This window comes from Hydra viridissima, unplaced genomic scaffold (assembly GCF_058129835.1).
Source record: "Hydra viridissima isolate aposymbiotic clone 2 unplaced genomic scaffold, HvirCarnegie_v1 scaffold_4, whole genome shotgun sequence".
Classification (NCBI taxonomy): Eukaryota; Metazoa; Cnidaria; class Hydrozoa; order Anthoathecata; family Hydridae; genus Hydra; species Hydra viridissima.
In genome coordinates, this window is record NW_028324303.1 from 1,997,644 (window position 1) to 2,020,067 (window position 22,424).

The window sequence follows — 22,424 nt, forward strand, 5'->3', positions numbered from 1 at the left end:
ATTTACTCATCTTATAAAAGTTTGACTTCAAGCGTACGGAAAACAACGCTAGTATTATTAATAAGGATTAATTATTTAGAAACTGAATTTCGCTTTTTCAAGTTCTTTCATAACGAATAACAAGAAAAAAAAAAAAAGAACTGTTTACACGAAGCTGAAAATGTTATAGTTTAAAAGACATTTGTAAGGAGAATAAAATGAAATGAAAACCGATGGTTTTAAAAATGATTTCTCAAAACACCAGGTAACTTCCATAAAGTTTTTTTTATTGTAAAAAGAAAAAAAGTTGAACAAGAAAAAGATGTAGCAATAAGTCTCTTAGCATCTTATATATATATATGAAGACCACACTGGAAAAACGATCAAGCTACATTTTTATTGTTTTGAGTAAATTAGATTTTAAACTTCAAAACACCATAGCTCACACCATAGCTCACTTATTTGATAAGCTAAATATCTGTGTAATTTGATCGGTTTTCTAGCTATATAGTCAATTATTATATAGTTAAACTGCAGCCGAATATAACAGGGCCAAAAACCCAAAAAATGCAAAAATGTAGCTTGATCGTTTTTACACTGGAATATATATATATACATATATATATATATATATATATATATATATATATATATATATATATATATATATATATATATATATATATATATATACATATATATATATATATATATATATATATATATATATATATATATATATATATATATATATATATATATATATATATATATATATAGGCGCGGATCTAAGGGGTGGACATTGTGGCAATGGCCACATAGTTTAAATTTAACGGTAGCCACGTTAGTTTTGGGTTTTTTGCTTAAGGAATATCCCTAAAAATTTTAATTTGTCTGCCGTAATTTACGGATTTTGGCTATAGAGATTCCTGCTATGGCCACAACGGTTCTTATTATACATTACCGACGTTTTATTCAATCAATAAATGCTGTGAAAAAATATTAAAATATCGATCTTTTATCAAAATTTCAACCGTGAAAATAAAATTTGGGCACACAGTTACGAATTCCTGGGTCCGCGCCTGATATATATATATATATATATATATATATATATATATATATATATATATATATATATATATACATACACACACCTCTTCGCGATATTGTTTTCTTGATATTTTTATGGTGAAATATCTTAACGAGTCACCTAAGCTGTTTTCATATACAATCAAGTAAGAAGACTGGGTTAGCAAGGTGGGCTCGCTAGCTTGCTTGCTTGCATATTACAATTTTAAGAGCTGATGATAAGAAGGCTTATATAACCTTAGCTTGTTTTGTGTCATTTTAAATCTATAAGTTATAGTTAAAAAAAAAAACGTACACCACCTGTAAATAGAATCTCTCTATTGAAAATGGATTTTTTTAAAAATTATTTAATAAATACGTTATTATAAATACACGATATTAAAAACTTATGAATATATAACTTTACAAATCTATTTTTATTAATACATTATGTTATAAATCTATTATTGTAAATATTTAACGTTACAAATATATCACTATATATAAATATGTTACAAATATATATTGTTATTAATATATATTTTATCACACATTGAACAGGTGAGAACGTATTTTGTTAAAATATGAACATGAACTACAGCTTAAAACGTTTTTTGTACAAAAAAATTATTACTTAAAAATTTTAAAACATTTTTATAAACTAAATTTCTACGGAATTTTATGAATTTCCGAGTTCAAATAAAATTTGCTTAACTGTGACCAAAAAACTATTCTTAATTTCTCCTAATTCCAATATATACTTGTGCCAAAATCATACTTTAGAGTTTTTATTTCAGTAATCAAAATAAAACTAATAAACCTTGTATATTAATTTCATTTTATTATAAAAAATGCATAAAAAAGAACTATTTCACAAAAACCGCCACTGTTCATGATGAAACATCAAAAGGCCAAAATAATGCGAATACTCCGTACTGACCGCTAAGGATTATTGACTATTAGCCTTTGCAAATATTTTAGTTTCGTGATAGCTCCATCATTACTAAGTTTAATATTGCATAACCTAGTAGGTTATAATCATTTAGCCAGACATCATATTTGATCTGTACCTTTTTTAAAGGTGAAATTATCAGAAACGATCAGAGTTTAGAATTGTAACATTACTTGGAATCTTTAGGGCTCATAGTTCCATTAGAAAAAGAAATAGAGCTAATTTTCCGAGCTGATACTCAACACTCCTCCTAATTGTTTTGTGAGAACTTTGTTGTGTGTGGCCTTAGGGTTGTCATCTGAATATAAGCTTATTAAGAGAGAAGTAGTTAGTCAAATAGTTGAGTTCTTTGTGGGTTTTGATAAAATGGTTTACAAACTTGAGTTGAATAATTCATAAGTTAAAAGAGATTTAAAGGATTGGCTGTTTGAAATTTACCAAATTTTTTAAAACTTATCTCCTACCATTAATTCCAAAAATTTTGGCAAAAAAACTTACAATCTTTAAGCCTTAAGCTTAATCTAAACATACCATGAAGATTATTTAAAGAGAAAATCGAGGAAAAGTGTTTTGTTTTTTTCCAAACTTCCTGTTATCCATTTTTCAAATTCGTAATCTTGACGCATATCAAGATATAACAATGCCACACACCACTGTAAACAAATTCTAGTTTTATCTGTCAAACAAGACCATGGAATCACATAATGCATAAGTCTACCTTTTATTAACCATATATGGTGCTAATTAAGGTGTGTGAACTGTACGCTTTTTATTTGTTAAGACGAAGGCGTAAGAGTAAGAATAAGAGTATCTTAATAAAACCTGTTTCTCTAAATCTGGACTGTCCATCAGTAAATAGTTTTTTTTTTTTTTTTTAAAAAAAAAAAAAATTGGTCCCAGGACCTTCAGTTCAAAATAAATTCAGAACAAATTTCAATTTTTTAAATTATTGCAGCTCTGCAAACGCACAGCAAGAAGAAAAAACTCAAAGATTACAGGAGAAGACAGCTTCAAGATAGAACAGAGGTGAAGAAATAAAAGGTTTGTCGCAATAATTTACATACTTATAATCTATATTTGTAAATAATAATTTACAGTGTGTTAAATTACTGCCGTTTATTGTGTTTCTATTCATTCAATTTGCTAATAAAACTTGCTAATCCTAATTAATTTGATTTTTACTAAACTTTCGGAAGCATTACAAAAACATTACAAAAACAAGTTAGTAAATTTTACTCAGATAACACTATAAATCGATGTATAAAGTATCGTATTGCCTTGCAGGAATCTGCGACATAAGCTTAATGCTTTAAGGTATGGATTAATAACCGTGTTTTGAAAAATTTTAAATTGAGTTTTTTTCTTATATTGCTATTATACACCTACTTAAGCGGGTAGGAAGATATAAAATAACAAAATCGAATAATGTGATTTTTTCCTTACGCAGAAAATCGGAGCATAAAGCAAAACATAAAAACGGGTGCATTTTGTTAGGCAAATTTTAATTGTCATCAGATTTATTTGTAAAGCTATCATTTATAAATTGAACCAATTTTGAGCAAAAAATGTTCTTGGCTTGATATTTTTAATTTTGTTTTAAAAGGATAAATTAGTTCACAAATAGTTTTTTATTAGCTTACCGGCGAAGTTGTTACTAAATATTTTATTTTTAGATTATAACTTTTTTTAATACAAATAGGTTCGCAAAAAATTGAAATTAATTATTCTATATTCTTTAAAAGATTAATTTTATCTAAAACAATTTTTCTAAAGACTTTTTCTATTTAATATACATAAATCGAGGAGCATTTTCATTTCGAACATCAACAAGTTGTTTACCAATCGATTCTCTGTATCAAATTCTTGCAAAAACAACTGCTTTAGTCTTATTTTTTGTTAAGAAATCGCAAAAAGTAAGAAACTTGCGTTAAAAAATCCTAATTGTAATTTTTCCAAACAAAATGCTTAAAAAACACTTCCGCATTTGACTTCGTTTTTCTCTTCCTTTGTATATGCTCGTTTGCAAACCGATGGTTACCAAAAATAAATTGAATAGTTGGCAGGTCAAACTGTTGGTTTTAACCAATCTGGAAAAAAAAAAACAGTTTATTTAAAAGATGGTTGATTGTTATAAAGATCAGCGTAAATTTGTTTAGTTTTTTTTGTTTTTTATTTTTACAAGAAAAACGTATTAAAAAAAAAAAGATTTTAGTATTTAATCTTCCCTGTTTGTTTATTATTTCTATTAACACAAGTAAAGACAAAGTCTGGCTGATGGCAGACCACCTTAGATTTAAAAAATGTAATTATTTATAAATTTACGCGACGATTTTTCTTTCAAATTAATTTTTATTGAGTGTCAGATGAAATTGTTTGCTCGATCCACTATTATATTTACTTTTGGTTATATAATAACATATATAATATACACATATAATAACATAGGGCAAAATTCCTGTAATTGTTCGGATTTCCTAAATCTATAGAAACTTCTGGATTTTAGAAATGTTATTTAATGTAATGCAAAGCATAAGTATAAAATTTTTTGTTGCAATACATTTTTAAACGTTACAAAAAAGTTACGATGCAGATTTGTGATTTACAAATTACGAATGTTACAAAAGATTACAAATATTACAAAAAAAAAATCTCTAAACTTGAGAGTTAAACGTCGAAAATTCCTGTAATTGTTCGAATTTTCTCAATATTTTAGAAAAAAACTTCTGAATTTTAGAAATGTAATTAATGTAATGCAAAATGTAAATATAAAAATTTTGTTACAATGTATTTTTATTTGTACTTTGTAATTTTTATTTGTACTTTCTAAGAGGAAAATTGATATGACAAAGACAATATAACAAAGTCTGCTTGTTTGTAAAAGAATTACGCAAAAAGTTCTTTAAAAAAAAAAAATCAATTATAATCAAGGGTTTTCGAACTTAAACGACCACGATTTTCTTTGTAATTTCAGCACAGTAACGTTTTACTTTATGTCAATTTGGAGCGTGAAAGATTATTAAAAATCAATTAAACCTGCCACACGATCGTCACGTTAATGATACCCGTGGTAAATAACTCAGTATTTTCTTATGATCAAATGAGGAAAATAACTAGAGATATTGCATCAGCCAGTTGTGTACAAAATTCATTACGCAACAAACATTTATTCAACCAATCAGGCGGATTGTTTTAAGCGGAAATTTTAAAATTAAGCATAATTTATTCAAATTGTAAAAAAACAAAAGCAATCTGATGAAATGTAGTAAAAAAATTTCTTGTGTTTTGTGCTACCTATAAAAAGCAATGTTTAACTTACTATTTCGGTTAAAGAGTTTATCTGGAAAAGAAGTATTTCTTATATTACTTAAAAGTCAATTAATCAATCGAGTTTTATCTCAATTCAATTGCAAAAATGTTTTCTGACTACGCTTGTTTAAACTTCGAAGGGTTTTATTCCAACCCCACAGAGCCAGAAGGTATGTCTTTTCTATCGGATTGCATAAGTCCTTAACCTATATATATCTTTAAAAAGAACCGAATGCTTGAATCAATACCACTAATTTCCTCATTAACTGTCAGCTTCAAAATATTAGATGCTTTACTCTTTAGAGAAAATGCTGCATTCAAGTTCAAAAGCAAAAATTTCCAACAATCCCTTGCTGGGTCGTAAAACTGCTCGTATTTTAGTCATTTATACCGGGGGGACAATTGGAATGAAACAAGACAAAAATGGAAAAGGTATGAGTTATTAATTTTTTAAAATCTTTGTCATAGCATAACTTAGGTAAAGCTTTTAATTAGATGGATAAGTCTGAATTTAATGACTATTTACTTCATTTAATTTAGGTTACACTGTTGTACCAAACTATTTTGCTGAAGCATTGAAAAAGTTGCCCATGTTGTATGATGAAGAGTATGCTGAGAGTGGAGCTGAAGAAATACATAATAACAGTGACTTAGATCTTCCATACAGCAAGTATCCACAACTGGTCATGCCGTAAGTTTTTTTCAGTACTAAATTTAAATTTTTTAGGCTTTGTAACATGCTTTTTTAAATTGCTTTGATATAACTATATGTATATTTCTTTTTACTAACTTAACAAATAAATTTATTCAGGCTTTCAAAAATGGGAACAAGGGTGTTCTATTATTTAAAAGAGCATGATCCAATCTTGGATTCATCAAATATGTCTATGCATCATTGGTCACTAATTGCTAATGACATTAAAAAACATTACCAATATTTTGACTCTTTTGTCATCCTCCATGGAACTGATACCATGGCTTACACAGCTTCAGCATTATCATATATGTTTGAAAATCTTGATAAAACTGTTGTACTAACTGGTTCACAGGTGAGGTTTTTTATCAATTTATAAAATATTTGACTAGTTTATGCTTATGTTAAATATGTATAATTTTTTGGTTAAATTATTTGTATTATCTTTGATTTTTATAGATTCCAATATTCGAACAAAGAAATGATGGACGAAGTAATTTCGTTGGTGCTCTTGAGATAGCTGGTCATTTTATAATTCCTGAAGTTACACTTTTCTTTAATAATAAATTGTTCCGTGGAAACAGAAGCCAAAAAATCAGTGCATCAGATTTAGATGCATTTGCTTCTCCAAATCTGCCCCCTCTTGCTAAACTTGGGACAGAAATTGAAATTACATGGGATGCTGTTTTCCCCAAAACAACAATTATGCCATTTAGTGTACGAGAAGAAATGAGTGAAAATGTTGGGTTATTAAGATTGTTTCCAGGTATAAATGCCAAAATTGTGAAGGCATTTTTGTCTCCACCAATGGAAGGTATTGTAATAGAATCATTTGGGGCTGGTAACATTCCATCTAACAGGCCCGATCTTATAGAAGAATTCCGACAAGCTGCTGAACGAAAGGTACTTATCATGAACATAACACAATGCTACAAAGGTTCTGTTTCAGATGCCTATGCTGCTGGGAAGATTATGTATGATATTGGTGTTATACCTGGGTATGACATGACTCCTGAAGCAGCACTCACCAAAATGGCATATGTCTTAGGAAACAAGGATTTATCATATGAAGAACGTAGAACATTGTTGTCTAGAAACCTTCGAGGAGAAATGACAATTCCACAACAGCGACAGTATTCAATGAGAGATGGTGAATTTGTAAAGTCGGTTGCTGAAGCTCTTCGAGTTAGCTCTCAAAAAGTAAGCTTATATTTTACATTCAGTGATTGTTTATTTTTAACATTATTTGTACTTAAAAAAAATTCAAAAATATTTTATTTTGATTTACTTTTTACTGATAATTGTTTTTTCTTTAGGAAATGAATTCTGTACGTCGAGCTTTACTTCCAATTATGCTAACTTGTGCTGCAAAAGCAGGTGACCTTGAAACAATTAAACAACTGATTGCCCAGGGAGCTAATTTAAATGAACCATCTGATTATGATGGTAAAACAAGTTTACATTTGGCGAGTGCAGAAGGACATTTAACTGTTGTAACTGAGCTCTTGAAAAATGGCTCTTCTGTTTATGTTCGTGATAGGAGGGGAAGAACACCTTTGTTTGATGCAATAAGGTTTGGATTTTCTCAATTCTTTTGATCAGTTTGGTTGATTTTTATTTAGTTTATTGATGTTTTAAGTTAAAGATTCTATGTTATGATTTTATATTTATATTATTAGAAATAAACAGTACAAAGTTGTGAAAGTTCTGCTAAGTGTTGGAGCAAAGTTTGATCATGATGACATAGAAGTGACAAGAGAACTCTGTATTGCTGCAAATGAGAATGATGTTGAAAGATTGCGTCTTTGGAACTGTGCTTGTGTAGACATGAACCAAGTAGATCTAGATGGAAGGACTCCATTGCATGTGGTGAGTAGAGTAAATAAGTGAAAATCTACATGTTTTACTTTTAGCTGTAAATTCTTTAATTTGAAATAGATTTTTAACTTGTTTTAAAATTTTTTTAAATTTAAAATGTTTTTAATTTTCTTTTTTTTTTTGCATAGGCTGTTTTAAAAAGGAGCATAGACGTTATACGTTTCCTTGTATTTGATGTTGGTGTCAATTCAAATAAAAAAGACATATTTGGTCGAACACCACTTGAGAGTGCAATCAAGTTAAACTACATTGAAATTGTGAACATGCTGATTCGAGCTCCGAACACAAAATTGCCTAATTGTGTTTTGGATAAGTTTCAAGAAAAAGTGGATAGTGTGTACTTCATAAACGATTTGAATCACAACAAATTAATAAACTGCAAAATGAACTTTCTGACATAGCAAATTATATACCGTTTAAAAGTACCAATTTCCCCAAATACCCCTAAAACACCCCTATAATATGTAAATTGTGTGTAGATATGAATTATTTACTTATTGGTTATTTACTTATTACTTGTTATTTACATTCCTTATTTATAGTAAAGTTGTCTTAATGCAAATTTAGTTTCTCAGGCGATTTTTATTTTAAAAGTTAGTATCAGTTTTTTTTTACCCTTTAAAGGAAAATATTTGGTCTAAAAAACCTGTAAATAGTTTTTTATATTTTGTTTTGTAAATAGTACTGTAAATAAAGAGAGATTATGAAAAATTTCTCTTACTTTCTAATGTGACGTAATGAAACTGTTCTGTGTTTAAGGCCATGATTGAAACCTCCGCATAAAACGCTCGCATGACATTGAATTTGAAAAACGTTTACGCAAGTGAAATTATTTAATTTTTGTTGAATTGGATTTATGTGTTTGTTATAATTTAAAATGTTTCTTATTTGAATAATACTTTCATTGATTTAAAAGTAACCAGATTATAATATAGGTAACTACTTTCGTCGCATGTGTTAAATCCAAGCAAAAGTTTTATTACATTTTGCCTGCGTAAAAATTTCGTTCTGTGAAATAAACGTTTTTAAAGTTAAGACTTGTAAATTTTCAAGTTGCAACCAAATTAAATTGCACTTAACTATTGCACTTAATCGTTCCACTCAATCGTCACACTTACTCATTGCAAATACAACAATCATAGTTGAGTAAATATAACAGCACCTGAAAATAAATCATCGAAAGACATTTATACTGACTTTTTGTCTGACAAAGCTTAATACAAATACGAGATACCCAATATGCACTCCCCCCCCCTCCCCTAATAAAAGAACACATGAATAAAGTGTAGTAAATTACTTCCTCCATTTATAGCTGGGGTGATAAATGTAGAAAGTTTGTAAATGGATTAGAACAAGGCGAAAAGTTACATGCAAGAGCTTCCCTTCTGTGGATGTAAAAAATTTCAAAAAAGAAAAAATTGCCAAACATTGACATTTCAACATACGAGGTAGCCAATCCATGTCAAATATTTGTGACGGAAACCTTGGCTTGAGGGCTAAAGATTGGAAAAGAAGAAAAACTTTCTTCGAACACTTTGAAAATTAAAATTGTACAAAGAATTAAGAAGAAACTTGATCTATTTCAGTGACAAAATTGCTCAAGCTAAAAAAGAGATCAGAGAAGACGCTATATAAAAGAAAATGATTTGGATAAGGTGAAGCAGAGCCCGAATAAAAAAAAAATTTTCCCAATATTTTAGTGATTAAATAATATAATTTCCAATTTACATGCGAAAAGTAACAACGTTTCTATTTCAAATCAATTAACAGATCAATCTAGCAAGATTTTGCTAACAAAAGGTGTCTTTCAAAAGATTTACCTAAAAATGAAGTTTTACTGACAATTTTCTTAAATCAGTTTGTTTATGTTTACTTTATTCGTTGTTTTTTTTTGAGTGGAGTAGAGGGGGCTTAATGCCAGCATTGACCTGGAGAATAAGGACCTTTAACTCAACAAAGATTACACTGTTACCACTGCAGAATTGGAAGAGGGGGGAAAAGAAACCTACGTAAGTTTTATTTACGAGATTAAAATTAGGTACAAATAAAAACACGAAAAAACACGGAGCCGTATTTTCTTACTCAAAACTATTGTGATTTTCTGCTACTTTTTAAATTCCATTACGCTCTTCGGTCAGTTTTTTTCACATTTAAAGCTTTTATTTACTCGCTTTAATTGATAAATGAATCAGTTAATTTGATGATCAGTTAATGTGTCAACTTAATTGCTCTGTTAGTGGATAAGTAAAGACGTACAGGAGACTTCTTGACGTCATTATTACTCTTATAAATTCTATCATTTCCGATCGTCTGTTAATAATTATTTTGTACGTAAACGAGTTGCGTTTCAATCGCTAAACGTCTTTCATTCAATTATAGCGTACAAAATACTTTCTGAAGGTAACTTTGCATGCCGACGATGGGCGTCTCTTTTGCACAAGACGTAACATTACATTTGATCGTGAGACTAAAGGTGCGATTGACAAACTCTTGTTGATAAAAACAGAGCTAAACACAGTTTTTGTTTATTGCCCTATCAACAAGAATATAATATTTTGATAACGTGTTTTTTCAATATCTTGATCGTACTTTTTATTATTTTTACAAATACTTGCCGATATTTTTTTAGCGTGGTTTTTGTTTGTCCCCGGATATAAATGGTGGATGGGCCAGCCTAAAATAAGGGTCGGAAATGATAATGATGGTCATTTAGTTAAATATTACTATGGAGAAAAGCATGATTGGGATAAAAAAGCACTTTTCAGCCATCTACAGATATTAAAAAAAAAATTTGTCAACTTATTTTTTCAGTTATAAAAAAGTCAGATGTGGAGAAAAAAAAAGCCAATTATGAAAAAGCCAATTAAGTAAAATTGAATGCCTTTGCATGCTATTTTCCCATATTTCCCTTTCTATTAAATGGACCATCTCAAACCATAGGGTACTGACACGCTTTTTACAGATTCTGAATCAGAGCTTGAAATGAAAAAAATCTCTACTCGAAGAGAACTTAAAACAAATATATAATGAGATAGGCATTAGCATAGGTGGAGTTACAGTTGCAAGACTGATCAGGCGCAAGAAATGTAAAGCATGAAGAACATATGTTTGCTTTAGGGTTAGGTACAATTTTTCATCAGGAAAAAGGGGGACTAGCAATGCAGCTACTCCTTAACTTTTCCACTAAACCTAGTTTAAAATTGATTTTTTTAGTAAAAAGTAAGAAAGAAGTGAATGGGAATGTAAACATCATTAAATATACCTTTTCTACTTCAGTTCCCCATTCACCAGGAGTGGAGTCTCCTAAAGTTGGTAATGATTTTTCCTACAGCCAGCACAAACGTCAAATGGATAGTATTCGTTGTTCATGGAAACCTAGGGAAGATGAGGTTGTTCTTCTAGGTTTTTTATTCATATTATGTAACGGCTTGGATCTGACTTGGATACTACGTAACGCTCAGTTTCAAATTGTTGCCAACAACAGGAGCTTGTAGAATTAAAGCTAAATGAGAGAAATACAGAAGATCTGTTCTCAATGGCGAGATTTTAAAACAACAGTAAATATACGGCTTAAGCTGAAAATTAAAGTAACCTAAGCAGAACTTTAAGCCTGGGTTACTTTAAATACTAATCTTAAATCTCAGTCAAAAGTTAACTGATAGCTCCGGTGCTGAAATAATGTCTTCAATTTTTGTGATTTATCAGAGAATAATCAATTTTTAATAAACTTTTTAAAGATATAAATTTATCAGAAAAACTTTTTTCTATAACTACAAAGATAATACTCTTGTGTAAAAAAGGGTTTAGCGTTTGGACCCATACGTACCAACTTGAAGAAAACGTTTTTTTGCTTGCTTTGTTGTTGTCTCGTCAAACTTGAATGTAAAAATTTACCGTTTGGAGTTTTGGTAATATTGCATTTTACGATGCTTTTAAAATAAAGGAACAATCTTAAATTAAATTTAACACTTCTTAAGTCGACGCTTATAATGCTTAACAACAACCAAATAATAATAAAAAAAGGAACAAAATCTGTCATTTTCTGGAGATTTAAGCTGTAACTGTAATTTAGAATATGAAATACTTGCATAATCTCAACCTTGCTTCTCTAACTTTCAGCAATCATTAGAACCTTCCATCATTACAGAACGTGTTAAACTGCTTTTAACTGTTTGATTTTTCTCAAGGACATTTGCTAGTATGTTTTTTGCTGCCATCATGCATTATAAGTTGACAACCACAACTACACATGCTACTGTTTAAGCTGAAAAAAACTTGGATAAGGGAAGTTGACAAATGAACACCATTTGAAACTGTTTTCCCAGATTGGTTGTCACAAATTTTTACCTAAATTTTCAATCAAGAACAATTATTTCAAATTTACTTTATAAGAACTAAAGTTTAAGTAAATACCATATGTATTTAGTAAATATTTATATAAATTCTTAGTTTCTAAGAGTATCAAGAGTATAATTACTAACCTGAAGAAAATTTAGGTATAGAAACAATTTGTTCAAAAAAAACTTTTACTTGAAAGGGGAGATTTCATGCAAAAAGGCCCGTTTTTTTAAGTTTTTTTAGCCGTTTCTTTAAAGAACCACAAGATGTAGAGCTGAAATTTTCACGATTTGCTTATTTCAATAATATACACCATCTCCAACAAGAATCTGAGGTGGTCCATGTGAGGCCATTAATCTACTTCGCATGGAACGATCCCCTAACGTTTCTTTAAGGATTTTTTGATTTACCTTTGCCTGTGTGTTAGCTTTATTGTCAAAAGGAAAAATCACAATAAGGTGAGCCTGGACAAGCAAACACCCACTCAATCAATTTTTCTTCTACTCTGATCTGTAATTTTATATACTATCTTTAAATCATTTTTAGATACCTATTAGTATTTATATAAAATATACAAATATTTATTGTAAGACATTTATTCTTTTGCAAGATTTTATAAATCTTTTAATCATCTTTATTAACTTTTTTCTTTTTTCTGTGCGTTTTTTTCTGGCGTTTATTTGTCAACTTCCCTTATCTAAGTTTTTTCAGCTTAAACAGTAGCATGTGTAGTTGTGCTTGTCAACTTATAATGCATGATGGCGGCAAAAAACATTTAGCAAGTGTAAAATTAAGAAATCATTAATATTACCTCAACTATTTCTTACAATAGCAACCAGGTGTTGATACTGCTGCAGCTGAAGAAATTCCAAACCTTGAAAAAATAACCTCTTTGTAGCTTAAAGTAAAAAGTGGCAAAAACATTTCTTTCAGCAACGCATTTCACAAAAATAGAAAGTACACGGCCATTAGTTCACAGAAACTACATAGATCAACTTTTAAATTATGAAGTTTAATCTATTTTACACATTTTAATCCGAAAACCTTTGTTATAATAAATACGATGATGGCAATTTGAGTTTAAAATTTCAGCATTATGTTTAAGTAATTACAGTTAGTAAAGCTTATTTTTCTTCACGTATTATTAAAAGATTTCTCAATAGCCTTTCATTTTGCACACAAACGTACTTTTTCTGATTAACTTATTTGAATATATGAGGAAGAGAAGTGAACACTATTTGGAAAATCCACACACTCATTTATCTCATTTTACCAATTTAAATTATAAAGTGCAACATTGGTTTGGCACTCTGTTGTGAACAAACGAGAGACTTTCAAAGCAAATTTAACCTAAAACCCAAGAATCATGAGCAAATTCAACCCAAAACCCAAGAGTCTAAGAAGCTCTAGGGAAGCAAGCAGTTTTGTATTTATAGTGTTAATTTTTTAATTTTATCATTAATATTTACAAGTATAAATATATTAATATGCTAGATAAAGTAGATGAAAACAATAAAAAATGTCAATCGAAAATGCACCAAACTTCTCCTATTTGCTCCTGATTTGTATACACCGTCAAATGTAGATCAACTCAATGCAATTAAATCATGCAACCTCAGTGATGTCACAAACAGGCATGCTTATTACGGCACAAACTACGGGAGACGGCTCGTTACGACGCAGCACAAATACCTAAAATAATTTGAGTAAAACTCATATTCACTCGTTTCATTAATGTTGCTATTGATTATAAAATTAGAATATCATAGCAAACAGGAATTTAACCAAAAGAACTGCATACAGCAATCAGTGACTATTGTTACAAAAAATCGAGAAAAAACTACCTACTTTTGTAATTTCTAAAATTGTAGAAACTACATAATTTAAGTTTGAACCGAGAACTTTTCTCATATTGACGACCTATTCATTTTGATTTCAATAACCTACTCATTTTGTTGCGTACCTTTTTCTTTCTGCTCTATTTTCACAACTGACATGATTAATTATTTGATAGTTGGTTAATTCAGACATGCATTTATGAACACTTTCGGTTAAAATTTAATGGAGTGGAACTCAATAATATATGAAGTGAGTTGAAGCTTGAAAACATCACTGTAGCTAAACACTACAGTTCAAAACTTTCAGTCGTTTGCAAAACAATAGGTTAACGTTGTCGGTTTAAAAATATCTTCGATTCACATTGACACACGAGACATTTTAGGATACACCCTTTATATAGGTGTAAAATGTCCCCACATAATTATATATTTTACACCCTTATATATCACACGAGACATTTTACACACTTTGATAATAATTTCAAAAAACAAGCTCTTTAATATATTATTTTCATATTACTTTAATATTATCATATTATTTATTGATTATCCAAATTAATAAGAGATTTCTAACATTTTAGGGGAGTTCGGGTTTTCTATTCAAAATAGATCATCTTTTGATTTAGCTTTAATTTTATGTCAACATTTTAAAATAACTGTCTGAAAAAAATAAAGAAGGAAACAACTAAAAAAAACCTTTATTTTGTCAGCAATTCCTTTGTCACTTATGGCTTCCACAAACGTCTCAAAATTATAAAGGAGTCCGGGTAGCAATATTGGGACCTAATTAAACATAGCACAATTATTAGAGTGTGCTCTAAAGAAAATTGAGAGAATTTCTGATAATAAATCATGCCAGTAATTACCCACCTCAATCAGGGGATTAGCTATGTTATAAAGCTTAAGATCTGTCAAGAATGTGATGAGCAAATCTCTAGGAACAACAGAAGGAGACGTATTTTGTAAAGACATTAATAGCTTGAAACCAGGCCCAAACCCTTGAACCTATGTAAAAAAAACAATTAGTTTTTTTAAATCATGAAATCATATTTTTACCATAAAAAAATGAACTCAAACAACTAAACTTAAAAAATTTTATCTACCTTATTGTTTATGGAAAAAATAAATGTTTGAAATTGACTTTCCAATAAAATTTACAGAGACAAAAATTTACCAGTTCAATTTAATGTTATTTGACATAACTTTTACCTGAACAGAAAACTTGATTGGTGTATTCTTTGACGAAGAGACCGGGTTCAGTTTGGTTTCCAATGTTTTAGCATAATGTCGAGCTGTAGACAGCTTTAATTTAAATAACTCTGATTGGAATGTTTGATGCATCCCTATAAATATTATGCAAAATATTTTTTTCAAAACTTTTGTATTATAAAAGACTACAGTTATCATTAATTTGATCATCCTAAAAAGTTTTAATAAAAGCAAACCCAAAAGTTTTAAATTTTTTCTTAAAATTAAAAAAACAAACTTATATCCAATCAAATTTTCATAACTCATCAAAACCATACATGGAAAATGAATCTATTTGCTTAGGCTTTTAGCATAAATTAGCAACTATTGGTCTTACTAACTTTTTATTCAAATGCTGCTTACCTATTGGATCCTCTCTCTCTCTTAAAGCCTGGTCAATAAACAACTTTGTTTTCCGAGGTACATTTAGTTTCTCTGATGTAAAAGCACGTTTGTCTAGATAGAATAGGGCTTAAAATACTATTAATCATCATCATCATCATCATCATCATCATCATCATCATCATCATCATCATCATCATCATCATCATCATCATCATCATCATCATCATCATCATCATCATCATCATCATCATCATCATCATCATCATCATCATCATCATCATCATCATCATCATCATCATCATCATCATCATCATCATCATCATCATCATCATCATCATCATCATCATCATCATCATCATCATCATCATCATCATCATCATCATCATCATCATCATCATCATCATCATCATCATCATCATCATCATCATCATCATCATCATCATCATCATCATCATCATCATCATCATCATCATCATCATCATCATCATCATCATCATCATCATCATCATCATCATCATCATCATCATCATCATCATCATCATCATCATCATCATCATCATCATCATCATCATCATCATCATCATCATCATCATCATCATCATCATCATCATCATCATCATCATCATCATCATCATCATCATCATCATCATCATCATCATCATCATCATCATCATCATCATCATCATCATCATCATCATCATCATCATCATCATCATCATCATCATCATCATCATCATCATCATCATCATCATCATCATCATCATCATCATCATCATCATCATCATCATCACCACCATCACCATCACTATGTAACACATTTTTTGTCCTTTGGTTCAAAGTGTTATATTTCAATTGCTTATGTCTAAAGACTGGGAAAAATGAAATTACAATAAAAAAATTCAAATTGGGTCAGAGCAAGAAATCTTTACTCTAAATAACAAAAAATAAAATGAATTTCAAAAGATAATGTTAAGTCATTTCCAAATAAATCTTTGACCAAATAAAAAAAAAAAAGAGAGAGAGACCACAGCACAAAGAAAATTTGTTTTTATTGAGACAGAACAAGACAAATTTATATTTTTCTTGTTCTCTCTCAATAAAAACAACAATTGCATATTGAATTGACAGTAAAAAATCACTCAAAAAGCTTCAGAAATGAGTAGGTTTTCTATATTTGCAAATGCACTGTAAATCACTTTTAAGAAGTAGTCCCATAATGTGGGGACTACAACATGTTTTCATTGTTAACAACATTCATGATGTGGGGACTACAATATGTTTTCATTGATAACAATGTGGGGACTACAATATGTTTTCATTGATAACAACGTTCAAAGTCAGATACATCTTGATGAAAGCATTCCTCAGAGTACCCATGTTCTTAAATTTATCGAGATGAGCATCGAGGATATAGACTTTGAGTTTATGAGAATCTGAATTACAGTTGTATGACACTGGTAACATAAGCATTTTCTGAGGTTTTATCATCATAGATTGTTCTTGCCAACAGTAGACTTGGTCAATTGTGACCAATCCTTTCTGTGATGGTGTGCCTTAGTGTCACGACTATCCCAGAAGCAAAAGAAACAAGGAAATTTTGTGAAACCGTCTTGAAAGTTCATGAGAAATGACACCATTTTGAAGCCTCTGATGACCTCCTGCCTGTAGAGGTCGTAAGGCACTTAGCCACTCTTGACACTCATGAAGTCCTCTTTGAGATGCAAAGAGTGATTTTTTTATCTAACAAACTTCACTGCTTAAGCCTGGATATCAAAAACTCACCATTCAACTTGTTGGGACATGTCTCTGATTAAATTGTTTGCGGTTAGGGAAGTATAACCTAACAAGTTTCAAAATATCATTGTCCCTGTCACAGAAGTAAAATTTTTGTGGAACAACAGCTATTTTCTATTTGTTTTTGGCAAAACGTCCTCATTTTGAAAACATACTTTCAACCCAAGGACAAAAAAAAATAAAAAATTGTTACATACTGTTATTAGTGTTATTATCATTACTATTGTTATTATTGTTGTTATTACTATTATACAAAAATAATAAAAGGAAGCCATAGGAAAATATCAAAAAAACAATATACCAGCATTTGATAAATCAATGCTTTCTAAGTTTGCAGTTCGTTTTAATATCTTTATAATAAGACCACCACCTGAAAAAGAATTTTTTTTCTCCAATATTGACAGTAATTTAAATTAGAATAATTGTCTCTAAACAACTTTAACAAAAGGACTGTTATGAAAGATCTACAGAAATGATTCATTTTACATTACAGATTTTTGTAAACTACATGACCGATATTAGGTTATGCAAAGTCAAAAATTTTTTAAATTTACTTTTAAAAAAATAGTTTTGCTTGAATAAAATTTTTGTATAAATAAAAATATTACCTCTTGTTGTCATTACTAATGTTCCATCTTCTCGGCCAAATCTTCCAAATTTCAATCCTGTTACAACATCCTTTAATGAAGTGAATTGTGATTGTTAAATATGATTATTTAACATGAATAAGTTGCAGCTAACGTTTATTATCTTTTATTACATTTATCTTATTTGGGTTAGCTATACTTTGTATATATTTTTTGATCAAACTATTTAAAGGAAGAGTCTAAAAAAACTTACAGGTGTTTGAATTATATCACAAAGGGTTTTTTCTTTGAAAATATGCACTTGAGAATTATCTAATGCAACCATCACTATAAATATATAAATACATAAGATATAACATATATATATAGTATAAATGTTTAACTTTGCTTTTGCCGTTTTTTGCCGATAGATGGTGTTAGAGATACGTTGTGAATAGAACTGTCAGGTATAAAGTGTCATTTGGCAACTTATATATCTTTCAAAAGCACCACTTCCAAACATAAGTGTTTTTGCACTCGCTTCATATATTTTAAATCGCTTTGAAATGTCAATTTACAACCCAAATTCTTGTCATTTGCAGGAAGTTTTACTTTACGCATTTAATTCAAAGAAATCTGTGGCTGAGGCTCATCAAATGCTCTCGGATATGTATGATATATATATGTTGAAGCAGCTATTAGTGAAAGAAAATGTCTTAAATGGTTTCAACCTTTCAAGAACGGTGATTTCAACATTGAAAACCAGCATGGCAATGGAAGGGAAAAGGTGCATTTAGTTGATGAGTTGATGACTTTACTCGATGAAGAATCGTACCAAACCCAAGAAGAGATGGTGGAATCATTGTATGTGACTCAGCCAACCATTTCCAAGTGCCTCAAAGCCCTGGGATGGTTCACAAGCAAGGAAATTGGGTGCTATACGAGTTGAAGCCAAGGGACGTTGGATGGTATTTTTTTTGCTTGTGAACAGCTGTTTCAAAGGCAATAATGGAAGGGATTTCTGCACTGTCATGAGGACAAAAAATGGGTTCACTATCCCAAATGCAGAAAATCATGGGGTTTGCCTGGCCAGACTCAATATTCACGACTCCAAGGTTATGCTCTGTATTTTGTGGGACCAAAAAACTGATAGAAACCATAGGCAAATAACATCAAACATAAATAATGCATTTGAGACAGACTCTGAAGGAAAAACAGCTGAAATATGAGGAAAGGCATGACAAAGTGATTTTGCTGCATGACAATGCTCCACTCCATGTTGCGTAACTGGTAAAAAAAGACTTGGAAATGCTAAAATGGGAAGTTCTACCACAAATACTATACTCTCCTGACATTGTTTCATCTGATTGCCATATTTTCCAATCAATGGTGCATGACCTGGCTGATCAGCATTTCGGTTCTTACAATGAATTGAAAAATTGGATTAATTCATGGATCACCTCAAATGATGATGAGTTCTTTCGACACGGGACTTGTTTGTTGCTGAATAGATGAGAAAAAGTAGTGGCCAGCAATCGACAATACTTTAAATCATAAATGTACTATCAATTTTTAAGAAAAAAGCCTTAAATTTTGAGAAAACAACGGCGGAAGCAAAGTTATCACTCTATATATCACTATATATATATATATATATATATATATATATATATATATATATATATATATATATATATATATATATATATATATATATATATATATGCGTGTATGTACAGGGGTTGGACAAAATAATGGAAACACCACTAATAATGTTTCATGTGTCTGTAAAGCCGTCAATGACCGTTATATTTTTATTTTTATCACTTATTTCTAATGTACCTTGCCTATATTTCTAAATCATATTTTTTTCAGATAAAATTGGTTTAACAAAAAAAAATTACTTGGAAATGACAGACCTATCCCATTTCAAAAGAAGCCAAACTGTCATTGCTTGTATGGCAGGAGCAAGCATGACCAAAACATCCCAGATACTAAATATTTCAAGATTGTCTTGAAATTAATGACAGCACAGTAAAAAATTGTCATCAAGTTGCAATTTAGGAAGAAAAAAAAAAGCTTTCTGATAAAGACCATCATACTCTAACTCAAATTGTCAACAAAAACCACCGAACAACAGCTGTTAACGTTGCTACTGAACTTAATGAGCATCTCAAAAATTAAGTTTCTATAAAAAAAATGTTTGTCTGGAGCTTCATAATGCCAGATTTTATGAAGGGCTGCTATCCAAAAATATTTGCTCTCAACAACAAATGTTAGAAATTGTTTAGATAGGTGTAAGAATCATTGATCTTTGGAGCAGTGAAAAAATACAACACTCTCAGATGAATCGTCATTTACATTATTTTTGACCTATGGTTGAGTTTACTCTGGAGGCAGCGTAAAGATGCATATGAACCCACCTGCCTTCTTCCTACCATGAAACACGGAGAAGGATTTGACTAATTTATCAGATTAAATCCATCAAATGATCTGAGAATTGCTCCTGAAAGGCAACACAATATTCCAGGATAACAATGACCTAATCTGCACCACTAAAGTAATCTCAGAATGGCATGATGAACATTCTGAGGAAGAAAATCATCTTATCTGGCCACCACAATCATCTCTTATCAATTGCCTCTAATCAATCGATCTTAATATTATTGAACATATGTGGTGCACATTAGACAATAATATAAGAAGTTGATATCCACCACCAAAATTACTAAAAGAACTAGAGACAGTTTTGATAGAACAATGGACAAAAATTCCATCAGAACACATTCAAATTTTGTTTTAATTTGTAATCACTGTTAAAGAGGGTTCTACCCCTTATTAGAATAAATTTGTTTGTTTTTGAAGGTGTTTCCATTGATTTGTCCAACCCCTGTATATGTATATATATACTACATTTTTAAAAGATAAGAATCATAAGAAAAGAAAACAAAAATATGCATTAAGTCAAAAAAAAAAAGCAATGAAAAAACAAATGAGGAAAATTTAAATTTTGAAACTTCAGACTCAAAAATCTTAAAATAATAGCAGTAATGTAATTAAAGAATATTTGGAATTACTTACATGCTCTGTATCCTCGTGCTTTATGGTTCATAACACTTATTGTTGTTACTAAAGCAGGAAGATGAACTGCCCACAATTTTTTACTCTAGAGAAAACATTGTAAATGTTAATAATCTATGAACAGATTTTTAAAAGGAGAGCTAATTTCTAACTAAAGTTAAACTTTTTTTATGAAGTCTATACTTTCTAATTTGTACTGATTTTTAGCTCAAGTTTTTTATTTATATTTTGTACTTCTCAGAAATTTGCTGGTTAATGAATACTTTTTTCATATAAAAAAAATGAACTAAAAAATAATCAACCATTTAAGGTTTTACCTTATTAGAAAAGCAAGTAACAGTATTATCCATGCAAGCCAATGCAATATTTTTACCAACTCTTTCCAATCCTGTGATAGGTGAATGCATTTCAATACAGAGTTTTGCTTCGGTTTGACCCCTGTAACAATTATAAATCAATTTAAGATACTATATGTTATATTAGCAAGAAGAGCTCAAATTTTAAATTTAAAAATGTATTTTTAATTTATTTCTAGTGACAAATTTATGAGCAATAAAAAGAAAAAAAAAAAAACACACAAGAAACAAACTTTTTTAGACTATATACTTTAGCATTACGACAAGCTATTAAAATACGGTATTCAACATCAAACAATCCTGTTACTGCAAGAAACACAGGAACGCTTGGAACAGTCATCTAAAAATATTTTCAAACTTAAGCATAAAGTTTTAGCACATTAGAAATATGACAAAATCGCCAAATTAAAAAAAAAAGTAGTTGAAAATTTTGATTGAAAAAACTATAGCTGAATTGCATAATCCATCATTTTAATTTAACATTTTACCCTTATTTATCTTTTTCTGTTGATTACAAAGATAATTTCATGATAATTTCATTAGATATGATGAAAGATTTTGAAAAAAGAAAAAAAGAGAAAAACCTTTTCTAAAATAGTGAAAGCCTCTGTGTCAAGAATGTACATGTCTCGATTTTCAGAGGCTACTACTAGACAACTTATACCAATCTCTTCGCTTGCACTCTTCAATAAGGGCTTCATACAAGTTACAACAGACTGTTTGAAATTTAAATATTAATAGTTATAAGTTAATATATGTACAAGTCAATAAATATGTAATGAAAATCACAACAAAGATAATGTGGTTTCTACACATAAATAAAGAGACAAGAGAAAAACTGCAGCAAAAAGAATTTGTAAAAATAAACAAACTTGTCTTTTAAGAGGTGTGTATTTGTGTACTGCAGCAAATGGCCCTGCCTCTTCTAGTGGTAGTTGCAAGAATCTATAAAAAAGATTATTAACAAAATGAATATGA

At 29.7% G+C, this 22,424-nt stretch overlaps 2 protein-coding genes across 13 annotated transcripts in view; one reads left to right on the plus strand and one right to left on the minus strand.

The window, feature by feature from the left end:
- LOC145182617 (60 kDa lysophospholipase-like) lies at nucleotides 1–8,591 on the plus strand. Of its 3 annotated transcripts, none has more exons than XM_090083881.1 (9): nucleotides 1–244; nucleotides 2,958–3,043; nucleotides 5,612–5,740; nucleotides 5,849–5,999; nucleotides 6,120–6,357; nucleotides 6,462–7,202; nucleotides 7,319–7,575; nucleotides 7,682–7,871; nucleotides 8,009–8,591. In XM_090083881.1, exons 3-9 carry the CDS (start codon nucleotides 5,617–5,619, stop codon nucleotides 8,279–8,281), a joined length of 1,974 nt encoding a protein of 657 aa, XP_089940007.1. In that variant the 5' UTR covers nucleotides 1–244; nucleotides 2,958–3,043; nucleotides 5,612–5,616; the 3' UTR covers nucleotides 8,282–8,591. The 3 variants fall into 3 exon arrangements, with proteins under 3 accessions (XP_089940007.1, XP_089940009.1, XP_079913924.2); XM_090083883.1 differs by lacking the exon at nucleotides 1–244 and adding an exon at nucleotides 2,773–2,853; XM_080057798.2 differs by lacking the exons at nucleotides 1–244; nucleotides 2,958–3,043 and adding an exon at nucleotides 5,228–5,478.
- Nucleotides 3,714–22,424, minus strand: part of LOC145183585 (BBSome complex member BBS1-like) — a 25,652-nt gene continuing 6,941 nt past the window's right edge. For 2 of the 10 annotated variants that reach the window (XR_016451458.1, XR_016451461.1), the window contains exons 10-23: nucleotides 22,319–22,391; nucleotides 22,031–22,162; nucleotides 21,680–21,786; nucleotides 21,408–21,528; nucleotides 21,091–21,175; nucleotides 18,284–18,357; nucleotides 18,052–18,121; nucleotides 17,745–17,813; nucleotides 15,668–15,760; nucleotides 15,266–15,399; nucleotides 14,927–15,061; nucleotides 14,753–14,839; nucleotides 13,757–13,910; nucleotides 12,813–13,092 (exon numbers count right to left, since the gene is read on the minus strand). Coding sequence is in view for 6 of the 10 variants with exons in the window: in XM_090083884.1 (XP_089940010.1) it covers nucleotides 13,824–13,910; nucleotides 14,753–14,839; nucleotides 14,927–15,061; nucleotides 15,266–15,399; nucleotides 15,668–15,760; nucleotides 17,745–17,813; nucleotides 18,052–18,121; nucleotides 18,284–18,357; nucleotides 21,091–21,175; nucleotides 21,408–21,528; nucleotides 21,680–21,786; nucleotides 22,031–22,162; nucleotides 22,319–22,391 (1,267 nt within the window). In the remaining 4 variants the exon portion in view is untranslated. Of the gene's footprint in view, nucleotides 4,090–11,142; nucleotides 11,383–11,706; nucleotides 11,810–12,812; nucleotides 13,093–13,640; nucleotides 13,911–14,752; nucleotides 14,840–14,926; nucleotides 15,062–15,265; nucleotides 15,400–15,667; nucleotides 15,761–17,744; nucleotides 17,814–18,051; nucleotides 18,122–18,283; nucleotides 18,358–21,090; nucleotides 21,176–21,407; nucleotides 21,529–21,679; nucleotides 21,787–22,030; nucleotides 22,163–22,318; nucleotides 22,392–22,424 lie in introns of those variants that run through there. The other 8 variants (XM_090083885.1, XM_090083887.1, XM_090083884.1 and 5 more) reach the window with 6 other exon arrangements.

What these genes read in the sequence shown, in the direction of transcription:
- LOC145182617 (XM_080057798.2), top strand. Translation starts at nt 5,415, where the DNA reads ATGTTTTCTGACTACGCTTGTTTAAACTTCGAAGGGTTTTATTCCAAC. An exon ending in TATCCACAACTGGTCATGCC is followed by an intron (nt 6,000 to 6,119) that starts GTAAGTTTTTTT and finishes AAATTTATTCAG; the next exon opens with GCTTTCAAAAATGGGAACAA. An exon ending in GAAGGACTCCATTGCATGTG is followed by an intron (nt 7,872 to 8,008) that starts GTGAGTAGAGTA and finishes TTTTTTGCATAG; the next exon opens with GCTGTTTTAAAAAGGAGCAT.